The 26304-nt window shown below is 38.0% G+C and overlaps 1 protein-coding gene across 5 annotated transcripts in view; it reads left to right on the forward strand.

Annotated features, from left to right (window-relative positions):
- The window catches only part of znf516 (zinc finger protein 516), a 67654-nt gene that overhangs the window by 21921 nt on the left and 19429 nt on the right, over positions 1-26304 (forward strand). For 4 of the 5 annotated variants that reach the window (XM_022667362.2, XM_049475715.1, XM_022667361.2 and 1 more), the window contains exon 2: positions 18061-20065. In XM_022667362.2, the coding sequence (XP_022523083.2) occupies positions 18313-20065 (1753 nt within the window). In that variant the 5' untranslated portion in view covers positions 18061-18312. The remainder of the gene's footprint in view (positions 1-18060; positions 20066-26304) is intronic. The other variant, XM_022667363.2, reaches the window with a different exon arrangement.

The following is a 26304-nucleotide window of genomic DNA, read 5'->3' on the forward strand; positions in this document are numbered from 1 at the left end:
GAGCGCTGCACGCCGGCGTCCTCACCAGACCTTTCAGAAGAGTGAAGAGTGAAGGAGATGAAGATGCATCAGTTTATTTTTGTTTTATACATTTTTTGAGCGTGCAGAGGACGGGGAGCTGTTTGCTGCAGTTCCAGCGTTCAGCGTGTTCACTATTATCACCCCTCGCTATATTTGGGTCAAACCTAAGAGCATAAACAGCTGGTGGGGTGGACTAAAGAAAGGCTCTTAACCCCAAACTGCAGTGGAAACGCTGGTGCATTCTTCTTTTAGCTAACAGCTACATTATATCACAGCTATAGCATATAGACTTAAAGATATGAGATGACTTTATTTGATTTTAACAAATTGAAAACCTCTGGAATATAATAATAATCAAGAGGAAGATGGATGATCCCAAGCCATCAAACCACCAAACCAAACTGAACTGCTTGAATTGTTTTTGAACCAGGAGTAAAGCAGCATAAAGTTATCCAAAAGCAGTGTGTAAGACTGGTGGAGGAAGATAACATGATGCCAAGATGCGTAAAGATTATTTCTGAGCTCCTAAAACTTGAATATGAATGTGAATTACTTTTCTTTGCGCTATTTGAGGTCTGAAAGCTCTGCATCTTTTTTTTTGTTATTTCAGCCATTTCTCATTTTCGTGGTTTATAGAATAAAACAGCCGAGTTTTAGCAAAAACATATAAATATCTATAAATAGCAAAAACTGAGAGAAACTGATTCAGAAACTGAAGTGCTCTCTTCATTTTTTTCCAGAGCTGTAAATATAAAGGAAATTCCACCAAGTTTTCTTCATCGCTTTAGTAGTTTAACTGCTTTTTCAGAGTGGTGTGGTGTGAAATGGTGCGTTTATTGAGAAACATGCTAATTGTGATGTCTAGTGGTGATAGGGAATGGGAGCAGTTGTTACGTCTATCCAAAGTCTATCCAAAATGACAGGGAAACACTGTTCTGAGTATTATTTAATACATATATAAAGTTTATACAGCCATGTATGAAAGTGTAGGCTAAAATTTCTACTTGCAGCTACGTATGTTATTTAATACATGTTTATTTACTATGTGTAAATTGGAACAACGCAAAAAATAAAGCAAAACATCTGAGGAAAAAAGGTGACCGTCAACTTAATATTTGGTTGCATGACCTTTGGAAAAATAAACTCTCAACTTGAATTTTGGGACCTTATATATTTAATAACAGCAGTTTTAGGATCTCTCCACAGACAGTGGGATTTAGATCCAGACTCTCTGGCTGCTTTTTGAAGTATGTTTGGATGGGTTTGGATGTATGTTTTGGGTCATTGTCATGCCGGAAGACCCATGACCTAGGATGCAAACCCAGCTTGTGTATCTGTCCAGTATCATTAATTTTACTTTAATCCTGCATATATATATATATGGAGATATTTGGAGTGTGTTGTGACATTATTATTATTATTAGTAGTATCATGACATTATGGATCTTCTGGACTTTTGTTACAAATTATTGTATTTTTTTTATCTCAGTTAAAAAATAAAATAGGGGTGTGCCATATAATGTTTATTTTTTATTTTTGAATTTAGTGTTTTGTTATATGACCAAGAATATAATTGTTGTAAAAATTCCATAATATACTTTAATAAAATATTATTTTAAAGCTTTATCACCTACCCCTAGTCTTTACAGACTAGCTGGTCATGTATTAGTATGAACTGATACGTACAATTTAGAAGAATTTTCCTTTTACATCAGTAGTTACTGCTTCTGCTGCTTTGGATCTATAAAAGAATTACAGTATATAGTATATATATTTCACATTTAAATTGCAGTTCCATTGCATTGCATTTCTATGCATTTCTTTCTCTGTGAGTAAGTGATAAGTGGGAGGGATCTGCAGGTAAAGCCGTTGAATCGGCGTCACAACAACAAGTTTCCAACTCCCGTTTTGACCTGGTGTGACTTCAGTTTCCTGTCCAAACTGCATTGTTCCTGTGCAATTGTCCAAAGTGCGTCTCCATACCAACGCAGAGCGCAGACAAGCTCAAAACAGGGTCGCGTCCAGTAAATATAGCAATCAATACGGGCGTCGAGGAGGAGAGCAGGAGCGTTTCTATAGAGGGAGCGGAGGAGGGGCTGGAGCTGGAAATAAAGAGAACAACAACAACTGCTGCTGCTGCTTCTTCTTCTTTCCTCTCTACTCGCTTTGTTTTTGCACAAACTCTGTCCCGGGTATGCATGATGGATGCTGCTCAAGAGGAGGAAGAGAAAGAAACAGTGAGAGAATGAGAGAATAAAAGAGAGAGAGAGAGAGAGAGAGAGAGAGAGAGAGAGAGCATCTGAGCTGACCTTACCATGATAATCTAATCCCTGTTGAGAGAGCTTTTTTTAGAGAGCAAGTTAATGCCACCAGATTATAGTCCCTGCCCCAAACCAAACCACACCACCAAACCAAACCAGAGCACCAGCGAGCCGCCGCCTCTGTGCAACAATTACCCTCAACATAACCCTCCTGTTAGGTTTATTTGTCAGGAATGGTGCAATGGTGTTCCCAGGTCAATTTAATGTTGAATTTTATGTTTAATTGTTATCCAAAAGATGTCTGAAACCCCCCAAAAAATCCCATAAAAGCAGTGTAAATATCCCATAACTAACTCTATCACTAATTATTATTATCAATATTTAGTGCAGTGGTGTTTCTTACCTAATAGGTAATGGTGCAATTAGAATAATCCCCAAATTTTTATTTTAAAAAATTCACGTTCAAACTTAAAAAAAAAATGTTTTCCATATTGTATTAGTTTTAAAAGACCAACATAGAAAACACAATAGGTTTACATTGAACATTGAAACATAATATAACACAAATTAGGTTTACTTTTTTAGTTCTAGTTTTTAGTTTTTAGTTTCTAGTTCTAGTTCTAGTTTTAGTTTTTGCAGGGGGTGGTTGTTGCAAATATGTAGGATATGTGAGATGAACCATTTTCATATTATATTTTTTTCATACTTTATAGATCTTTAAAACGGGTCAATTTGACCCAGAACATAAAAGGAGGGTTAAAACAAAGGGAACGAGTTAGAACATTAAGGCCATTAATCCCATTTTAGAGTGTCTTCTCCCAAAAGCAATAAAAAAAATCTCTACACAGCTGTTCAGTGGGTTCAATAGACCTGGACTCATTGCTGACCACTTTTTCCATCCACCTCTGGCTGCTCTTTGAAGTATGTTTTGGGGTTTGGAGTTTTGGGTCATTGTCATGCTGGAAGACCCATGAACTACGATACAAACCCAGCTAGCTGATGTGGGCTCTATGTTATGACCCAAAATGTTTTGTTTATGAGAATAAAATAGCTGAATTGTGATTGCTGGATGACTTGTTGAGGACATTGTTGAGTGTTCTTAGTATATTGGGGATTCATGTCCTGAAGCTAAATACCGCTGGGCACCTTCAGAGGTCTTGTGGATTCCATGCCTTGAAGGTCATAGGTGTTTTGGTGACACAAGCAGGACGATACAATATTAATATTAAGGTGTTTTTAATGTTATTGATAAAGCGAGGTGTCTCAATCTTTAATTCCCAGCCTTTTTGGATGCTTTCCATTGGTCCATTCATTAAAAAAGAATCCATATCATGTACGTACGGCTCGGATTGGCCATGTCAATGTTACGTTGTTATCCAGTGTTATCCAGTGCCGTCACTGGCAACCCAGCAGAGGTTTTATTACATAAGTCTCATGGCGGGTAAATCCTGCAGTCCAGCACAAATAGACACTCAGTCTCACACTAAAATCAGCTCATCTTCAGACCTGAGTCATCATCATGCCTCTCCTTTTTCCTTAAAGCAACTTTCACCAATTACAGAGAGACAGGAAGAATCATCTGGAATCAAAACTGACAGTCATTAGACTGACGCTCGGCAAACTAACCTACTTTCCTACTCAGCAGATATAAGCCAAGGATTTGACGTTTATTTCAGTTTATGAAGCTCAATCTGCTGCACTGTTGGAATTAGGGGTGTGCAGGATGGTAAAAAAAACAACTATTATTGCAATTAGGTTGAGAAATTTACAATAGCTAACAATGCATTATAACAACAGGTTTATGTTGCATATTTTCATACAGTCATTATTACAAAAGTTTAATGTTTCAAATGAAAGCAGTGCTTTGTTGTGTTTAACATTGGGTTTAACACTCTAACCACAAGCTAATGTGCTAATTAGAGCTGGGCGGTATGACCAAAAATGCATATTTCAGTATTTTTTAAGATTCTGACAGTTTCACGATACATCACAGTATTTTTATTAATATTTTATCTATTTATTTAATTGTATTTTTTTGCATTACTGGGCTTTAAAAAAGGTTTGTGACTTACTGTACTGTTAGGAGCAAATATATTATCAAGCACTAAGGCTTTAAACTAAGGCTTTGATTAATATTGGGTTTACTTTGTCCCACAAAATATGTACACAACATATGAGGTAATCATTTATAAAGTAAAACTTTATTAGCAGAAAAACAGTTAAAGAATGTGAACAATAGACCTTAAAAAGAGATACTCCAGCAACTTTAACACAGCTTCCTTTACAAAACTAAATATGGCGTATGTTCAACACAGGAGTAGAGTCCGTTTGCTTGTTATGCTAGCTGCTAGCGTTAGCTAACAAGCTGACCCAGCATGTTTCTTTGGTGGTGCTGTTTTACACAGCGCTCGGCAGCGCCTCTAGTGGTATGGCGGCATGTGAAAAATGCTCAAGTCTAAATTCTAAATTGCCCTACGGTATACCGTATGAATACCGCATTAAAGCGTTTATGCAGCTTGCCATCAGTTGTCGGAGTCCTGAGAGAGCACAGTTGGTCTTGCTCTCTCTGGGTGGGTACAGTAGATGGCGCTCTTCTTTTTCCACTCATCACTCTGCCTAGGGTGATGTGGATCAGCACAAGTCTGCGTCTGTGAGCTGTTGTATCAGAACCGAGTCGCTGCGCTGCTTTCCTCCGAGCGTTAGCATTGTGTTGTGATGCTACTCGGTAATGCTACAACATCAGCATAAGTCCAAAAAGAGGCGGAGTCTGACTTCCTGGTGTTGTGGGATCACTAGTGATGGGGGTTATTTATACAGCTCAGTAGCAGCTGAACGGGTTTGATTCCGGTTAACACTGACAGCGCAGGTTATTTCCAAAGCCCAAATCTCATGCATCAGACAGCATGTACGTAGAATGGTGAAGAGAATAATCCTTGCTTATTGGTTGTGTAACAGCTCAGGCTTTGGGGAGTGGCTCTGGCCGGCATTACTCTTTCTCTCTCTCTCTCTCTCTCTCTCTCTTTTTCTCTCTCTCTCTCTCCTCCACAGTGCTCTGCATAATCCATACCGAAGAGCCATACTGAAGGCCTGTATTCACAAAGAGCTGTCTAAGATCCTAGACTTCCTCCTGGCATTAAAATAAGAAAACAGACTGATAAGACTGATTCAGGACCTCATGGAGACCATAGCCTACTTTTAGATTCTCTGCTAATGTGCTTCAGTGGAGCATAAGTCAGGGCAGCGCTGTAATCTTATCAGCAGATGCCCATCGAAGCCTCCTCTAACGCTCACATCCTGATCCTGCAGAGGGCCTCTTCAGCTGGGCTGAGGTTTCAGCTCAAAAAGTTACTCAAGATTTCATTTTTTACTCTTTTTATCTTTTATCCAAACATCGGCCGTTTCAGTCAAAATATTGGAAAAATTTAAGCTTACTGCAAATGAACAGAAGCTTTTTAATCACCCAAACAAAAAAGAAGAGTTTTCAGGAGAGAAATCTGATTTGAAATTTGATTTTGAAAAGAATTAAAGTTTCGGTGACTTAGGCGAATATCAACTGCTCAAATATATATACTTAAGCTTTTATCGTAATAATAAAAACTCTTAATATGATACTGGTGGCTGATGATGTGGGTATTAATGCATTTGTTTATTTGCTGGGCTTTTTTGTTTGTGTGATCTCACTCAATGAGTACAATGAGATTGCATTGTTCCCATGTGGGCAACCATATTCTGATTACATCAGGAAAAAAAACATGGCGACACCCTTGTTCACTTTGAATGAATAAATGAATAAATGTATGAATTCTATCAGTCAGGTATTAAGGAGCAGTAAAGCCACTTTGCTGAAGTACAGAGTTATACAGGAGTTTCAGTAAAGTTTCTCCATCACTAAGGCTGGAGCAGCTAAGCGCTAGCTCTTTCGCCATTCATAGGCGCCTGTATCAGTTTGTAGACTACGTATTTACTGTGTTTAAACAGAAAAAGCTACGTGAGCGCGCTAGCTAGATGAAGCGCTAGTTGATAGCGCCCTGGCTTACCGGAACACTGAAGGTGTGGTGTAGCCTCTGTGTAGCGCTGTCGGGAGGCATTTACTAGCGCTAAGCACTGCTGAGTGTAAATAAACGGAAGTGCTTCTTTACTCACTCAAATAAACAGGAGAGAAGAGTTTTTTTTAGGAGAGAAATCTGTGTTTCTGTGATTAACATCCAGCAGAATTATATATTTTTTTATTTAGCCGCCTTCAGCAGAATTAGAAGGGAAACATGGCGACACCCTTGTTCCTTACTATTGCAGCTTAAATTGCGCCTAATAATCTAGTGAATTTTATGCATGAAAATAGAACAGAAAATAGAGGTTTATTGATAGTGCGCCTCATAGTGCATAAACAAAATTACAGTAATGTTTAATTTCTAGGCTGATAACGCTAGGTTAGGATGGTGTTCGTCAGTGTTCGGGCTGATGATGGGCTGTTTGTGCCTCTCCAGGTTTCCCGGGTAGCTGTAACTCTGGGATACACGCAACCTTCGGCTCGCCCTCTCGCTCTCTCTCGCTCTCTCTCTCTCTCTCTCTCTCCCCGCCCATCTTAGCTCTGCAACCTCATCTGATACATCTGCAGTAGCGACTCTCTCTCTCTCTCTTTTTCTATCTATCTCTTTTTTTTCCTCCCTCTCTCGCTCTCTCGCTCCGGCACCGGCAGTACCGTCTCACTCAGCAAATCAGTCTGAACTGAGCTGTCCTAACTCGACCTGCGTCTCTAATGCATATCCTATACATCCTATATAACTCAGTAATTCAATCTTCATCATCATCATCACCATCATCATCATCATAACCCAATAATAAAACATTCATCGCTCGCCATATGCTGGAGGAATCCCTCCGCAAAGCTTCGCAAAAAGAAGTGAGATCTGCGTTTACTCGTTTACTGTAGCTGTGTGTTTGTGTACAATCCACTAATATAAAAAACTGACACACACACACACACACACTCAAACCTCAACCACACACACACACACACACACACTGAGATTATCAGAGGAAAGTAGGAAATAACAACACACTCAGGCCTATATCTCTAACATGCAGCCCTAAGCCAGCTCTCCATTCTTCCCTCTCGCCGCTCTTTTCTCATGCTGATGAATAGCCATGACCAGTCAGCTGTCCACACGTTTATTCAACCTGACGGCCGGACCAGCTCAGCACAAACGCCCCATGCTCTGGACGCTGCTCCTCTGCTCCGAGCCAGTGTGTGTGTGTGTAAGTGTGTGTGTTTGTGTGTGTGTGTGTGTTGGAGTGTGTACGTGCTTGTGTGCGAGAGCTCTCCACCAGTCAGCTCTCCATTAATGTGTATGAGCTCTAAGCTACTGCGGCTCTATGAGCCGTATGTGTGTATGTGTGTGTGTGTGTGTGTGTGTGTGTGTGTGTGTGTGTATCTTTGTCACAGTGGATAAGAGGCAATGAGCAAGATATAAAGAATAGGCACTGCAAGTGTGTGTATGTGTGTTTTAGTATGTAATAGATTTGCAGTATCATATTATCATTCATTTCTCGGATTTAGCTATTTATAGGTTTATGTTTGAGTAAAATGAACTTTGTTGTTTTATTCTATAAACTACAGACAACATTTCTCCCAAATTCCAAATAAACATATTCTCATTTAGAGCATTTATTTACAGAAAAAGATGCAGAGCTTTCAGTCCTGGTTTTTAATCACAGTTTTATTAATGCATCTTGGCATTAATGCATCATGTTCTCCTCCTCCACCAGTCTTACACACTGCTTTTGGATAACTTTATGCTGCTTTACTCCTGCTGCAAAAATTCAAGCAGTTCAGTTTGGTGGTTTGATGGTTTGTGATCATCCATCTTCCTCTTGATTATATTCCAGAGGTCTTTAATTTGGTAAAATCAAAGAAACTCATCATTTTTAAAAGCTCTCTTTGTCTTAAGTGGTCAAATTTAGGTAAAATTTACCTGTAGTGTGAATTTATGTATTTTCTGTGTAAGAGATAAATGGAAGAGAGAGATATTGTGGAAGACAGAGCCAAGTAATCCATCAAACCAATCAGAATCTGGGTCTGTTTTCTTCCTAGCTCTTATAAACCAAGGTCTCTTTAGTTCTGCCTGACTTACTACCTGCACAAAAACATAAAACAGAAAAATCCTGCTGCTGCTGCTGTGTGTGTGTGTGTGTGTGTGTGTGTGTGTGTGTGTGTGTGTGTAAAGGGGGGGTGTTTATATTGCTGAAGCTACACCATGATCAATCACTGTGCTCTCTGAAACACCTACACAGTCAAAACACAGTCCACAGATTTTTACTGCACTTTACTTTACTGTTTAGAGTTTTATTTTTCTCGGACTTGTGATCACAAAAATCACATTTCTTTAGAATTATAGAATATATACCATATTTTACAAACTATAAATTGTACCGGATTATTAGGTTCATTAAGCGACACTAGAAAGGATGCCTACATAGAAGTGAGCAAGGGTGTCGCCATGTTTCCCTTATAATAGGGAAGCTGGGAAAGCGCCTAATAACAGTAAACAAAATTGTAATTCTTAAAAAAAATAAAAATAAAAATGTTTATATGGGTGATTAAAGCACTTCCGTATATTTATTACAGTAAGCTGAAATATCCAATCTTTTGTCTAAGGGTGAGTTTCAGTGAAGTTTCTCCAGCACTAAGGCTGGGTGCAGCAGCATAAGCATTAGCATTAGCATTAGCCGCTACCCTGCTTATGCCTAGTCGCAATCTGATACATTCAGCTCTGCAAATTAATTATAATTATTATTTTAATTATTTTGGGAAAACTGTATTAAAAAAGCCAGTTTTTTATGTTTTATTATTTTTTTATATTAGGTAGCATTTTAATACTTTTTATACTAAATGAACAGGTTCAGAATCGTTGGGATGCTTCGTTGACTTCTGCAACGACACAACACCAGATATTTTAAAACAACCTGGTTTTTCCAAATTCATTTTAACCTAAGGTTGTTTTTTTTGTAACATTTTAAATACTTAGAACTCAAAACTAGCTGTTTTTCCAACTTATTTTAGATTAAAGAATAGTATTGTTGGTTTATGTGACATCACAAAAAAATATTAAAATGTCTGTTGTGTGCTGATTACAACATTTAAAACTTTGGCGAAGCTTTGTGTTTGGTCTTAATAAATGTATTGAAAAGCATCCATGTGTTTTAGCATTAATCAAAGCCTAAATCTGCACTGAATCGGGTGCACAATAAATTTTGGATTTTTTTTTTTAAACACTTGAATATTTATTCAAACTTTTCAAAAGTTATTCAAAAGTGTCATATTTTTTTCTGTATTGTAAAAATACAATGGTCCCATTACTAGTAAGGCTCATAAAAGACACAATGATTGATGCCACGACTCTTAACATCAAACGGTTTAACATCAGCCATAACCGGAAATGGTATCACGCCACTGGTGTAATCATCCACCCCTTAATTTTCACCAGTGCATCGTTAGCACTGCGCTACACAATAGTGTCAGTATTAGCTAAAAGAACTCAGAAAGTGTTCTGGTGTGTGTAACTGTGTATAAGTGTGTATGAGTGTGTATAAGTGTGTGTAAGTGTGTGTGTGTGGGTAGGGGGGAAAGGAACAGCATTACAATTCAAACTCAGGGTCTGTACATTCTGTCTCCAGTTAACAAACAGCGACGAACAAAGGAGGCGTTTAGCGTTTAGCCGTGTTCAGGCTGTACCAATGGGCTTCACATGCTAACTGAATAGCAGCTGTTGTCTCCTCCTCTCCCCTCTCACAGTGTTATCTCATGACCCCATCAGAAAAAATGCAGAATATAATCTATATTCCCACTGTTTTAAAAAACAGGACACTTTGTGACCAAGGAATTACTTTACTCCCATTACAAACCTTAAAAAAGCTTGTGTTAAAAGATGCTTAATCAGCTGCTTCCTTTAATAATCCAGCTCATACATAAAGTGTGTATTTATCTCATTTTAAAAGAAGAAACTTAAAGGAGAACTCCGGTGTAAAATTTTGTTGGACTTTTGTTGTAGTAAAACATGATAAAAAGTTCTTACCTTTGATGAATAGCTCACCTCCGTTCTCCCACAGCGTTCAGAGATCCAGAAATTTTAACAGTTTGTCCAAAAAACACCCTTCAGATTGGGTGACACGGGGCGTAATTTACCCTGATAAATGACTTTTTACGCCGTTATCCAGCTCAAAGTAGCTCCACACCTCCTTACTAGAATCCAAGAGGAGAGTCCTGACATTTAAAACGAGGCATTAATAACTTAAAAAGTGCACAAGAAGCTTATTAAAAACACTGTTTAGATCCCATAACGCTATAGCTTTAGCTCCGAGTGCCGCCATTACTGTACTGATAATGACATAGACATATACATATAATATATATACACAGGGGTTGTACAATGAAACTGAAAATTGATTGTGGTGACGGACAGTTCTGGTGGAAACAGGAGAGTTGAGGTGCACGTTGAATTCTGCGTGATTTGATCAGCCGTGGTTTTATGTTTTTTGGATACAATCCGGGTTAGCACCCGAACATCCCTTTCAGACAGCTCCCTCTTACAGCGTCCACAGTTAATCCTGTTGGATGTGGTTGGTTCTTATTGGTGGTATGCTGACATTACCCTGGATACCGTGGCTCTTGATGCATCACAAAGACTTGCTGTCTTGGTCACAGATGCTCCAGCAAGACGTGCACCAACAATTTGTCCTCTTTTGAACTCTGGTATGTCCCCCATAATGTTGTGTGCATTGCCATATTTTAAGAACAAGACTGTGCTCTTACCCTGCTAATTGAACCTTCACACTTCACACTCTGCTCTTACTGGTGCAATAATGTGCAATTAATGAAGATTGGACATCAGGCTGCCCCAATTTAGCCATGAAACCTGAAATCCCACACTAAAATGATGACAGGTGTTTCAGTTTTACTGTCCAACCCCTGTATATCTATATTTATTATCAGTACGGTGATGGCGGCGCTCGGAGCTGAAGCTAGCGTTATAGGATGTAAACAGAGTTTTTTAACTTTTTTAAGGGAACCGGTTTCCTGAATGAACAGTGCAGAACCAGAAAGCACCTCAGCTGCAGGAACGTTTTAAAATGATTGGGTATTAATCTAACCTGACAGGGTTACCCTCAACCATCTGCTATGGTCCACATAGACACAACTCCAGGGCCCCAACTCGCCCGCTATTGACCAACGCCATTGGGCCAGTGGGCCAATAGAGACCCAGATATCAGTGAGCTGAGACGAGACCACTAAGCTAAGGGACCCCCGTCTTTGTCTTCTGGGTGAAGACGAGGTTTAGAGCATGGTCCAAGCATAGGCTAGACCCCAATCGCCAACAATGGCGCTGCCTTACCCCCTGCTGCTGTGAGGAGGTATGGACATGAGCCATTGTGACAGTTCTAGTGCGAGACACACAATGTGATTGTGAGTTGGGGGATCTGAGATCCTCTGGATGGTTTATGGATAGAAAATGGAATTGGAGAACCAATGCATGCTGGACTGAACGTGTTTTAGAGGTTTATATAACAGAGGATTAATTTATTAATTTGTAGAGACAATCGAGTTAATGAACAGTCAATGGAGGATATTTATATAAACTAGTCCTACCACAGTTATGTTCACTTTAAATACCACTTCAAATGCAGCTTGCCATCAGCTGCCGGAGCCCTGAGAGAGCACAGTTGTCCTTGCTCTCTCTGAGTGGGTACAGTATATCAGTAGATGGCGCTCTCTCTTTCCCATCATCACTCGTCCTAGGGTGATGTGGATCTGCACAAGGCTGCGTCTGTGAGCTGATGTATCAGAACCGAGTCGCTGAGCTTTACTCCGATTGTTAGCGCTGTGATGCTACTCGGCTCAAAAAGAGGGCGGAGTCTGATTTGCATGTATCAGAGGAGGCGTGCGCTAGTCTTCTTCACCTTCCTGGTGTTGGAGCATCACTAGTGATAGGTAAATTGGGGAGAAAATGGGAATAAAAATAAGAAAAATAAAATGACAGTAAAAGAAGGAGCATTTCTGATATATGATTACAGTAATATATATATAACATGATTACATGATTATATAAATCAGTGAGATGTGATAAAAGTGACAAAGGTTCAGTAGTGCAAATATAAACATTGATACTGTAAAGTTATTTTTGTCGCACGTAAAAATAGTAGTAAATAAAATGATCTAAAACTATTATGAATCTGCTTTTATAAAAACACCCTGTAGCTGCTGACAAACAACACACACTCCCAGTCCCAGTTCCATTGCTACTGGGAGGATTGGGAGGTGTGTAAGTACACTAACACACACACACACACACACACACACACACACACACACACACACACACGTACACACACACACACACACACACACACAGAGCGCAGCAGAACAGCAGTGGGGTTATTATTGAAACGTGCTTGTTCTCTGAGGGCTTACCTCAGCTTTGTTGACCTACTTATCCCCAGACAGTTGAGCTCATCTTGGGGCTCTATCAATGCAGGATCAGTGCATTTTTCAAATTGAGCTGTGTGTGTGTGTGTGTGTGTGTATGTGTGTGTGTGTGTGTGTGTGTCCTCGACCAAATGCTCTGTTTACCCAGACACTCGGGGAGAGTTACCCAACTACCACTGTGATGTTCTAGAACAGGCCAGACAACAGAACAGCAAATTACTGGAGAAAAAAGCAGATTCTGGAGATTTTTATTTTATTTTAGTGTATTTTAGTGCGCTGCTACTCTGTTTTCGTATTATTAATTGTTAATAAACCATCAAGATTTTTCCATTTTAAAAAGAGTTTTACTCAATTAAAAAACACATAATAAGATAGGGTTTGTAGCATTTCAGTGCCATTGGTCACAATAGGAATTTGAATCTGAAATAAATTGAACACATATTAAAAATGATTCCACTGTTGTTTCCAGGCAAACATTCTTTTTTTATTATTGTGTAGGGTACATCAACACTTTTTTTTTTTTAAATGCTTGTTTTATGTTGTTTTAAAAGTGTAATCCAGACACTAAACTTAATTTTAAAGGGGTTTTCTCCATGATGGAAATGTACTATATGCAATTCTTCTTAAAACCCTTTAAAATGGTTCAATATTGTATCAATGTAAAAAAAAAATGTTGAGAAAACTTAAAATTTCAAGGCAACTTACTGCACTCAATTTTTAAGTTTAGATCTCAACTGAAACTCTTAGGTTTTTAAGAAAGTTGAACCAACTTTTTATTTCTTATTCAGATTATTATTTTTTATATTAACTTTACATTTTAAGTTTTACATACTAAGAGTTCCAGATTTTTTAAACAAAGTTTAGCCTATTTATTGTTTATTGTGCTGATTCTTAATTTTTCACATTTATATAAACTACACATTTTAGGTTTTAAGTTCTAAGAGTTCAAGATTTTTAAAACAAAGTTGAGCCAACTTATTATTTCTTGTTCAGACATTCATATAAACTTAAAATTTTAGGTTTTACATAATAAAATGTCCAGATTTTTAAAACAAATTTGAGCCAATTTATTATTTCTTGTTCAGATTTTTACAATTTTACAATTATATAAACTTCACATTTTAAGTTTTACATACTAAGAGTTCCAGATGTTTAAAAGAACGTTGAGCCAACTTATTATTTATTGTTCAGATTATAGACAGTAATAATTAATTTCTGCACCATTCTGCTCCTCCCTTTTCTGAAGACATACAATAAAATACGCTCTAAAGTTAACTAGTTAAGCAGCAGCAGCAGTTAGGTTGCTGAACTTTTAGCGCTCCTGATGACGTATCGGGTGCTTTAAGAGTTTTCCAATCTTAACTCTAAAAAAGAAGGTTTTGGGGTAATTGGTAGGGTCAAAATCTGAAATAGAATTGGCCCTTCCTCACTTTTAACGCTATATTTTATGTACTGGAAAGTTTTAGTTTTTTTAAAAAGACCATTTTTTGGTTTTATTCTGACAGATTATTCCAGATCATAGAGTTTATATCCCATTATTGCTTAAGGTAATGTTAGTTTTACGCAACCATCCGACTTTTCCTGTCTGTTTTTTTTTTTTTTTCAGTCCGCGAAGTTGTGTACATATGTGTGCGTGTGTGCATGTGTGTGTGTGAGTGTGTGTGTGTGAGTGTGTGGTGAAATGCAGTTGTTTTATAATGGATTATTGATTGTTGGGAAAGAGAGAGGGTCGGCCCTGAGGCTTCGTCCCAACCGGCTCCTCTTCTCCACAGTGAATGCAGCCCTTAACGCCTCAGCGCACACACACACACACACACACACTACACACACACACACACACACACACACACTCTCAATTTAGGTCTGTGAGCAGACGGCCATCGCTCATTCTGACTACGTGAGGGAACTGGGTCTGGGATGAGACTGGCACCACTGTCCTTAAGACAAAGAATCTCTAACACAACCACAGATGTGTCTCCTCCTATAGAAATCAACCTACCAGAAACAAATTAGGTTCAGTTTCTGAATCAGTTTCTCTGATTTTGCTATTTATAGGTTTATGTTTGAGTAAAATGGACATTGTTGTTTTATTCTATAAACTACAGACAACATTTCTCCCAAATTATAAATAAAAATATTCTCATTTACAGCATTTATTTACAGAAAATGAGAAATGATGCAGAGCTTTCAGACCTCAAATAATGCGAAGAAAACAAGTTCATATTCAGTTTTAAGTTTTAAAAGTTCAGAAATAATCAATATTTGGTGGAATAACCCTGGTTGGTTTTTAATCAAATGTTTTTTAATGCATCTTGGCATCATGTTCTCCTCCACCAGTCTTACACACTGCTTTTAGATAACTTTATGCTGCTTTACTCCTGGTGTTTAGCTTGGTGGTTTGAGTGGAACCTTGTGAAAAAGTGAAAAGTACTGTAGTGCTGCACCATTAAAATAGCGATCCTCCAAAGTCCGAGCAAAAACAGCTGGCTATTAAAGGGAATGGCAAATGCCAAAACACACTCATTATTAAATAATTAAGAGAATTAGGACATGCCTTTTGTGCTGTGATGTTTTGAGCTGTGCAAAGTTCAAAGTACTTTTCCCGTCGTTACGATAGCAAAGACACACTGACACGCCCTAAATCAAGCTTCACTGGGCCCTTTACGATTAATCAGGATCATTGATCATACATTTTGTTCCATGACTTTTAGAATAAACCCATACGTTTACTCAACTATTAGTTTGAGTTGAACAGAATTTGTTGGCTCTTATACTGTACTATTCAAACTGAAATCTTTTTTTATGAGTTTAACCAACTTATATTAATAACTGAGTTTAGTCTGAGTTTTGCCATTAAAAGCTTCTTTTCCATTGGCTTCTGTCACAATTTGCATACTGGGTGTGTCCGACACTCACCATCAGTGTGTAGGGATTCCCCCTGGGCTACCTTACAAATAAATCAACTTCCCCTTTAATTGTAATAACCTGATGTTTTAATTTATGCTCAAACTCAAATTTTAATTCCTCATTACTTAGGAAAACTCAACTTATCTGGATTTACAGTATAACAAAAATGAAAAAAAAAAAAGTTTAATAAGCTTCCCCTTTAGTTGTAAAAACTTGATGTTCTAAGTTATGCTTACTGAAGTTTTCATTACCCGTTACTTAACTTTTTTAAGGCAACCGATTTATTTATTTAAAATAAATTTAACTTATCCAGGATTACAGTGCAGGTATTTAGTTATTTAGGCTTTTAGCTGCACAGGCAGTTTTTAGATTTTGTGTTTTTTGGCTTGGAGAGTTTGTGTGTGTGTGTGTGTGTGTGTGTGTGTGTGTGAGGCTATTCCCTAGAAAATAAAGAAAGCTATCTTTGGAAACTGATGGAAAGCGAGAGAAAATGGCAGGAAATCCTGATTCCTGGCTCGTGTGTGCGATCGCAGGTTCCAAATGTGCCAAGTGCTCCTTGATGACGGAGCGAATGCGCTGATTATCCAGGTGCTTGTAAACAGCACTTTTTTTAAGGTGGCGTTTCGGGTCAGAGGAGACACGGGCAAGCTGTTAAAAATGAGTCATTCTGATAAACTGGGAAAAGAGACGCGTCTCCCTGTGAGGGACGAGGCATCGAGAATCTCTTTCAGTCTGTCTCTCTGATGCAGACAGACAGCTCCCCATCCAGGCCCTGAAGGAAGCTCACATAGCTTCACATTAGAAATACTAATGATGTTTGCTTCTCTCTCTCTCTTTCTATCTTTTTTTTCTCTCTCTATCTTTCTTTCTCAGTTTATCTTTCTTATGTTTTCTCTCTTTAAATAGTGTATCAATTGAGTCCTGGGTATGTCCAATTACAGAGCACTGAAGATGTACTTATAGAATAAGAATATGCAATTGCCTTCGGATGGATCGTAGTCCAATTAAAAAGAAACTAAACCCATATACAGTACAGCCCAAAAGTTTTTGGACACACCTTCTCTTTTTCAGTGCGTTTTCTTTATTTTTTCATGACTGATATTTACATTGTAGATTCTCACTGAAGCATCAAAACTATGAATGAACACATGTGGAGTTTTATGTACTTAACAAAAAAAAAAAAAAAATATATATATATATATATATATATATATATATATATATATTCTAGTTTCATAGAAAGTAGCCACCCTTTGCTCTGATTACTGCTTTGCACACTCTTGGCATCATTCTCTCAATGAGCTTCTTTAAGAGGTGGCCACTTGAAATTAATTAAAAGTTTTCCAACAGTCTTAAAGGAAGGAAGGAGTTCCCAGAGGTGTTTATTAGCACTTGTTGCTCCTTTGCCTTCTTCACTCTGTGCTCCAGCTCACCCCAAACCCAAAGCTCATCTGGATTGGGTTCAGGTCCGGTGACTGTGGAGGTTCAGCTCATTAATTTTTGTTAAGTACATAAAACTCCACATGTGTTCATTCATAGTTTTGATGCTTCGGTGAGAATCTACAATGTAAATATCAGTCATGAAAAAATTAAGAAAACTCACTGAAAAAGAGAAGGTGTCCAAACTTTTGGCCTGTACTGTACTTACTAGATCTAATAAAAATTATTTTGTGATTAGTTGTTTAGTAAACGATTATCTCTATTTAATTATGTCCTCCATCTATTAAAAAAACAACAGTAAAACAGCTAAACGTGAGATTTAAAAGGCATTTAAATATCCAGATGCTGTTTAATGTTTAAACGTGGAGAGTACTGATATTTAGTGATTAAATATGTTATAAAAATCTGTTGTGTTTGGGCACTTTTGGAGACACAGACTAAGTTGAGTGTAAACTGTCTGAGTAAGCCTGTTACCCGTCTCCCATTGGACCACAATTACATTTATAGTCGACTCGACAAATTTAAATAATCGATATTGTCAGTTATATCGACTAATCGTTGCAGCCTTAATACTTACTGTTCATTAGGATTAGATTATAATCATACAGCTCGCTGTGCTATAGTGTGTATAGTGACTCTTCTTTCACTCTTCTTTCTGAATATGGTTTTAAATGTGACTGATTAATGATTAATAAGTACATTTATGTAGGTCTAACAAAAGCTGTGCTCATGTGCAGATTGTGAAAAGAGCATGCCAGCAAACATAGCAGGGATGCCCGTGCCCAATTTTTCAATGCTGTTCGTCTTACCAAAGCAAATAAACTCACAAAAGCACCGCCCTTATGTGCTTTTATTAGAAATGCTTACTCATCTATACGTACAAACTTATATTTAGCAGCTGGGGCTGGCTCATCTTCTAATGCTGCTCTTGTTTCCGTCATTTCCCCACAGGTCACACAATGAAGCAGGACTCCCGTCAGTAAAATGATTCATAGCGGAAGCTACCTCAGCCATAATCAAGTGAGAAAAGTAAAGAAAGTAAAGACAACGGCCAGACGTCTGTCACCAATGCCGCTTCTGGCGAAGAGAACTTTGATTCGGGACATATGACTAAAGTGGACCCAGATTTTCTAGGATATAACGAATTGGGGGACAGATAGCAGCAGCGCAAGGGATCGGACCGGCGATAGATCGAGGGTTGATATGGAGGTCGAACGGCAAGAAGTCACGGCGAACGACTCCCTCGCCAAGGCCACCAATAAAGATGCAGATGAGGACAAGAGTCAGGGACATAACTGTGAGCTCTGTGGCAGGACTTTTCCGTTCCTAAGCTCCTTGTCGCAGCACATGAGGAAGCACACCGGGGAGAAGCCATACAAGTGCCCCCATTGCCAGCATCGCTCGGCACAGAAAGGCAGTTTGAAGGCCCACATCCGCAGCCATAAGCTGGACGGCGTGAGCCAGAGCCCTGCGGGTGGCGAGGAAGGGGCCGAAGAAGAAGGAGGCGATAAGGAAGGAGGAGTACCTGAAGATCAGGGTGGTTGTTCAAGTCCAACCGAAAGCACCTCTGCCTGCAATAAAGTTGTCAACGGTGAGGAATCCACCAAAACCAGAAAGAAGGGCGTCAAAAAGGAGAGGACATCCAACGAGGCTGGCAAACAATGTTCCCTGTGTCGTAAGAGACTCCGGAGTCAAGCCGAACTGGAGCAGCATATGCAGGACTTCCATGATGCCTTGCATCAGGAGGAACCGAATCAGTTGCAATCCCGAGTCAGCAAGACCCATACCGCAGAAGAAGAAGACCTGCCCTTGGAGGAAAGCCCCAGCATTGAAGAAGAAGCAGAGAAAGAGAACGAGCTTGGCAAAGGAGACTTCCCGTGCGACCATTGCGATCAGGTGTTTACTCAAGCCTGGTTCCTCAAAGCTCACATGAAGAAGCACCAGAGCATGCTTGATTACGGCTGCCGTATCTGCGGACGCCGCTTCCGCGAGCCCTGGTTCTTGCGCAGCCACATGAAGACCCATGGCACGAAGGCCAAGCCGAAGAGCGACTCTGAGACACCTGCTACCATCAACAACGTGGCGCAGGGCGAAGCTTCCTTGGTAAACGAAGTGTGCCGGTATGAACTGTGCGCCAAGTGCGGGAACTTCTTCCATGACAGGAAGAGTCTGCGACTTCATGAGCGAGTGCACGAGCGGGTGCACAACAGTGCGGAGCAACCTGTTAACAAGAGCGACGACGTTTTTGTATCGCCTGTTACCAAGAGACGCTTCCTAGAGTGCCTGAACCTTCGACCGGCGGGAGAGACGGAAAAGCTTTCGGAGGGGAGTCTTGGCAAGAGAATCCCAGAGTTGGACCCTGTGAGCAGTTACCAGGCTTGGCAGGTGGTCACCAGAGGCAGGGTGGTGGAGGTCTCAGAGAAGGGCTTGGGTTGGGAAGAGAGGCTGGCAGATGCGGACGTGGCGTACGACAGGGAGAAGGGCGAGTATGTGCTACTGAGACAAACGGAAAAACGAAAGAAGCAACTGAATGCTTCGTTGAGTCTCCCCAACAAGAAGAGACGAGGCACGGTGACCCAAGGTTCAAGTAGTTCAAGCAGCTCCAGCAGTAACGTCGCTGATCAACCAAGGAACCAAAGTGGGCAGGCATCCACGGGAGAAGGAAGTGCAGAGAGTCTGAGCGATTCCGAGTACCGTCCCTCTCCCCGCCACGGCCGGAAGAATTCCCAGAACAAGACCTCGGAATGCTTGGAGTGCGGAAAAGGCTTTCGGACTCAGCAACAGATGGTGATACACATGCTCATAAGACACGGAGGCATGGGCGACAGCGTGAACGGGGTTTCGCTGCAAGAGAGCCTCTTCGCTGCTAAAAAACATCCCATTCTTTCTCAATCTGAGGAATCGACAGCAGCGGACTTCAAGGACCAAAGTCAGAGAACACAGCCTGAAGGTACAGGTAAGAGAATATACCTCCAGAGACCTTATTTTAGTGCGGTGACCTTCGCTGATGCTTCGCTGTACATTTAACGTATTGATTTATAAGACTCCACTCTGGAGTTGTTCAGGAATTGTATTGTAAGCAGTCTAAAGCCACAAATAATTGAACAAATTGTAAAAAGAAATCCTATATTTTAGCTATTTATAGGTTTATGTTTGAGTAAAATGAACATTGTTGTTTTATTCTATAAACTACAGACAACATTTCTTCTAAATTCCAAATAAAAATATGTATTTATATGTCATTTAGAGCATTTATTATTTATTGAAGATGCTGAAATGACAAAAAAAAAAGATGCAGAGCTTTCAAGACCTCAAATATAATAATGCATCTCCTCCACCAGTCTTACACACTGCTTTTGGATAACTTGGATATGCTACTCACTTTATGCTACACCTCCCTGAGTTTTTTTAATTTGGTAAAATCTAAGAAAATCATTATTTTTAAGAGGTCTATTATTTTTATTTTATTTTTCCAGAGCTGTATATGCATTTATCCCCTGGATGACCATATATGGCTCATAAATGAGGGATTATTGATGGATAATGCGTGCGTAGACTAGGGCTTAGACTAAGTAAGTGTAGAGACACTGTAGAGGGGTAGTGGTGTTTTCTTTGTTTGTTTTCTCCAGATAAACTGAGCAATTGTCACCATTGACGCTATTGTCACTTCAGTGCAAAAACTTTGATTAATATTGACTTTTAATGGGAGACAATGTAAAAAGATTCTTTCCCAAAGTTTGATGCATTTTAATTGGCCCATTCTTTATGAATTGTTGTGCAATAATTACATTATCAGCGTATTAACAATACATGGATAAAACTTCATTAATGTTTACTGAGATCAGTATTTTTTATTTTCTTTTTACTTTTTTTTTTTTTACAAATTATTGAGAATATTCAAATATTAATACATTCCAATTTAAATGTCTAAATATTTGTAATACGTAAGTAATAATACGTTTATTACTCATTAAAAAAGCAAAGTGTAAATACATTATTCCAATTATATTCTAATTATATTATTGTGTCTTAAAATGGCAATAATGCTTTAATGCATTTTTTCCTCTTACATTACTTTTACCTTTATACTTTTAAGTATTTTTAAAAAACAGTACTTTTACAGTACTTTTTTACTTAAAGAGTAAAAAGCTTGAGTTGATACTTCTTCAGAACTTCTACAGAAGTATTTTTTTTATTATTATTAATTCCTAGTATCTGTATTTCTACCAAAATACCTTCAATATCAGTAATGTAAATATTTACTTTATTCGTTGGCTGTGTTCTCCAGGCTCTATATAATGGAGCAGGGAGACATCTTGTGGGTAAAATCTGAAGCACAGCTGCTGACTGTGTTTGTATGAGCTGTGTAATGATACTGTATAATGACCTCTTTTCCTAATGTGATTTATTTGTATGTATATACTAATTACATGTCCCAAAAATCCTGAAATCACTTCTAATTAGTGAATTATTAGTGAGCTGCTTTGCCCTCATTGCTGACACAGGTAATTGTGCTCAGTTGTGCATGAACAGCTTGTACTGTATAATGCAACTCTTTAGAAAATCACTGCCAATAGAATAAGACCCTCTGGAGGCTTTTAATCAGATGCTAAATTAGATTTTCACTTTGTGAAAAGACTAAAAGGCGGATAAAAGGCATTATGCTGCATACTCCCATTGGTGGCAGTTTAAAAAGAGGAAGAGACATGTAGTTGTCCTCATTTTTCTATTGATGGGTGATGTATAAAATGTGCACACAAAACAACTAATTGCAAAAGTAAGATTTGTAATAATAAAACAAATAATAATACTAATAAACTACCTAGAACACTGAAAAAATGGAATTTGTTTCCTGTCCCCAATCTCTTTTTTTGCATTGTTGTTTGACTCCAAATCTATGCTTTAAAAAATATATAAAAATATTTTTTTTATATAATAAAATAATAATATTATTAATAATATTTAAGTTATAATACACATTTTAGTTGTGTCCCTGGGGTTTTCAGTCAGTGCTGTTACAGTAACATATTACCCTGATCATCTGAAACACCTGGAACATTCTACAACAGGAAGTCCCATCTACAACAGGAAGTCACATCTACAACAGGAAGTGACATCAAATCTGTTGCCTAAATTAATTCTTTGATCTTATTGGTTTATTTTTAAAATATAATTTTTAGGAAAATCACTAGAATGTGCTCAGTGTCCTCATGCTATTAGCATATTAGCCGCAATTGAGCTAGTTCTCGTGTTTTTGCTAATTCTACGCTAAAAACACATTTCTGTTACTTTCAGTCCTGTTACTCAAAACATAAAAAGTAACAGGAGTGATTTGAAAAAAAAAAAAAAAAATATATATATATATATATATATATATATATCAAAGGAATTAGTTTTTAAACATGCTTTTTAAATCTCCATATTCAGATTAGAAACCTGTTTTAAAAATTAAAAATGTACAGACAATTTAAATGTAAAACTTTCCCTTTAAATACAATTTTAAAGGCAACGCAAGAAATGAGAAAAAAAAACAAAAAAACATGCCCTTAAAGGTTAACTAGACTTTAAAAAGAGGTTAAAAGTTAATAATACTGGTAAATAAGGATGTTCTAAAATGTTGGCATATAGTGTATGTGTATATTTATACGCATACACTAAATAAACATATATATATATATATATTTATATTTATAGTGTAGTTATAATGTAGTTATTATTTATATATCTTTTTGGTGTCATTGAAAATGAGGGTTGCGCCCAGTGAACTTCCAAGTCAAAATAAAGATTGATTGATTGGTGATTGATTAACAATAAAAAACAATTGATTTTAATATATATAAACACTATATAAACACAGAGATTTAATGCATGTAAATTAATTCCAGACTGCAGCCCAGTATTACAGTAGTGTTATATATATATATATATATATATATATATATATATATATATATATATATATATATATATATATATAGTACTATAGTAACAACAGTATTATTAGTGATTTTTGGTTGATTAATGATATATATTCTCGTTTTTGCTTTATTTAGCTAAACAAGCCTGTTTTTATTTATGCACTCAGTGCTCTGCTTCTCACTTCTGTTCAGTTCTGTTTAGAAATTCCTTTAAAAGCAGCTGCAGCTGATTTTAGTTTAGCGTGTTGCTCTGAGGCCGCGGGCTGGCGGGGGTCCCAGCAGCTGGACGGGCTGTTTACAGTTATTGCGGCGCATTAGCCGCCCCTGATTTCTCTGATTTTCTGCTTGTTTCACTGTGAGCTCGGAAGCCCTCTTTGCATGATGCTATTTCAGGATTTCCTGTCTCAGGAAGACAAGACCCTTGAAGATTTTTTCTCGTGTGTGTGTCTTTTTTTTTCTTCTCTTCCCTTTCTCTACACAGACCTTTTTTTAAAGAACACTCGTTTTGCTTGTTTTACTTGTTTTTGCATTTAAAGGTTCAAGAAAATGCATTTTCTTGTTTTATAAAATTCTTTTTAAAGATTTTTCTAGATTGTAAATTTAATTTACTAAAAACAATATTAAAGCTAAACTGGAACACTAAACCAGTCACTAAACCCTAAACCATATATATTTTTTAAATTAAAAGCTGAAATGTGTTCCTATAAAGTAATAAAACACGCCAGTCCTGTTAAAAAAAAACATTTTTATAAACTTTTCCTAACCTTATAGGTGAAGATTATGTGTCACAATATGCAAATAAGCCAACCAATAATCCCGCCCCCCTGCTGCTGACGTCCAACCATCTGTGTCTCACATCTTGCTATATCAGAGGCACACTGCTCAACCCAATCAGCTCTCCCTCCGGCTCCGCCCCTAAACCCATACATCACCCAGTGCCCCTTACAAACTACTCCTCTGTTTTTTTTTTTTTTGTTTTATACTTTAGATTCTTCTAAATAAGTATAACATTAATCTTTGATTACAGATCTGCAGACTCTTGGTATTTTGATCTCAGTGTCTTCATGAGGTAGTTTCTCTGATTTTGCTATTTATAGGTTTATGTTTGAGTAAAATGAACATTGTTGTTTTATTCTATAAACTACAGACAACATTTCTCCCAAATTCCACATAATAATATTAAAATATTAATTTAGAGCATTTACTTGCAGAAAATGAGAAATAACAAAAAAGGTGAAGAGATTTCAGACCTCAAATAATGCAAAGAAAACAAATCATGTTCTCCTCCACCAGTCTTACACACTGCTTTTGGATAACTTTATGCTGCTTTACTCCTGGTGCAAAAATCCAAGCAGTTCATCCATCTTCCTCTTGATTATATTCCAGAGGTTTTTTTATTTGGTCAAATCAAAGAAATTCATCATTTTTAAGTGCTCTCTTATTTTTTTCCAGAGCTGTAACACAGGGTTGGGGTCAGTTTTTAGAGGCGTGTTTAATGCATGGGAACGGGTCTAATGGTCAGACCTGTGAATAGTCTGTCTGAGAAGACCTCCCACTGCGGCCTGGCTGAAAAACATCAGCTCAGAAGCAGAAAGCAAACTGTGTACAGTGGCCACTCTGAGCCACAAATACAAACCAGATGCCACAGCGAGAGAAAGAGAGAGAGAGAGAGAGAGAGAGAGAGAGGGGGAGAGAGACAGAGAAAGACAGAGAGAGAGGGAGAGAGAGAAAGAGAGAGAGACGAGGCTACCGCTGGTTCACAGACAGCCCGAAAGTAAACAAACATCTCCCTGACAGATGAGGGAAGGTGGATCCAGGCTGTTCTCAGGCTCGGCTCTGTTTTATTCCTTCCTTATGTTCTGCTTCCAGCACAGAGTGTGGGAGGAAGAAGCTACTGTGTTCCACACGGATCACCGATCTGCGGTTTAGAAGATTAACACGGCCTGTTCAGCGTAAAAATACAGAATATACAGGCTTTGTGGTGGATTTTTAGTGTAGTTTTACATATATATGAGTGTAGTCCCTGTTAGTTTAGTGTTACATAAACCAAATAATGTCACATAATTAAATAATATGTATGATGTAAAATGAGGATGAGGCAAAATATTGTGTTCCAAACTAATTACCCATTTTTCTATCTGTAAATAAATATATAATGTATGTATGGATGGATGGATGGATGGATTAATGGATGGATGGATGGATGGATGGATGGATGGACAGAAAGACAGATAGATACATTATTGATCCCAAAGGAAAATTCTACACATAGATAGATAGATAGATAGATAGATAGATAGATAGATAGATAGATAGATAGATAGATAGATAGATAGACAGATAGATAGATGTGATGTAACAAAAAAAATCTATAAAATTACTTTATAAAGGTCTTAAAAACAGAATAATACAGTTTTAGGGGAAGCAATCATTCAGCTTTCAGTTCTTAGGCCTCAGCAGTTCACCAGCAACTGGACTTTCTACAGTGAAGTGCTGCCATCTTGTGGCCACATGATAAAAGCATCATCATATATATGAGTGTGTTCTAGAATATTTGGTTGTACGTAAACAGTAAAAGCTTTCTGCTTTAGATAGGATGCATTACCTGCACATACGGTAACAGTCAAATGTTTTAAATCATCCCCATATTTTTTCCCTTTCATTTTTGCCATTGAAGCTCCTCAGGTTCAGTCTGTAAACTGAAATGGTACAAAACCCAGTGTACAATATTTTGCAGGGCCTTTAAGGAAATTAAATGCATGAATAACTGAAGGAAAAAATAATGAAATATAGAGTTCTTAGGCTAACAGCTTACAGCTTGTACATAAAAACAGAAATAAAGTGAGCTTTGCATTTGACCATACTTTTATAACTCTGGCCACAAGATTCATGGCTTGAGTACATCGGACTGGGATTTACATCCCCCTAGTGCTAGCGGTTAGCTGCTAATGCTTATGCCAATGCTGTTGCACCTAGCCTTAGTGGAAATCTGGAAATCTAAAGTTACTGTAAATAAACAGAAGCACTTTACTCACCCAAATAAAAAGTTTTCAGACGAGAATTCTGTGTAGAACGGCGAGATCTGCTAAATTATAAGGAAAACATGATGAAAACCCTGCTTTTAAGTAGTGTCGCAAATACGCCTTGTAATCCGAAGCACCTAATGCATGAAAATAGAGCAGAAAATAGACGTGAATTGATAGTGTACCTTATAGTAATATGGTTACTACCACCTCCTTTTAAGAACTGCAAATGCTCATCTCATTTTATCCTTTTT

This window comes from Astyanax mexicanus, chromosome 3, assembly GCF_023375975.1.
Source record: "Astyanax mexicanus isolate ESR-SI-001 chromosome 3, AstMex3_surface, whole genome shotgun sequence".
NCBI lineage: Eukaryota > Metazoa > Chordata > Actinopteri > Characiformes > Acestrorhamphidae > Astyanax > Astyanax mexicanus.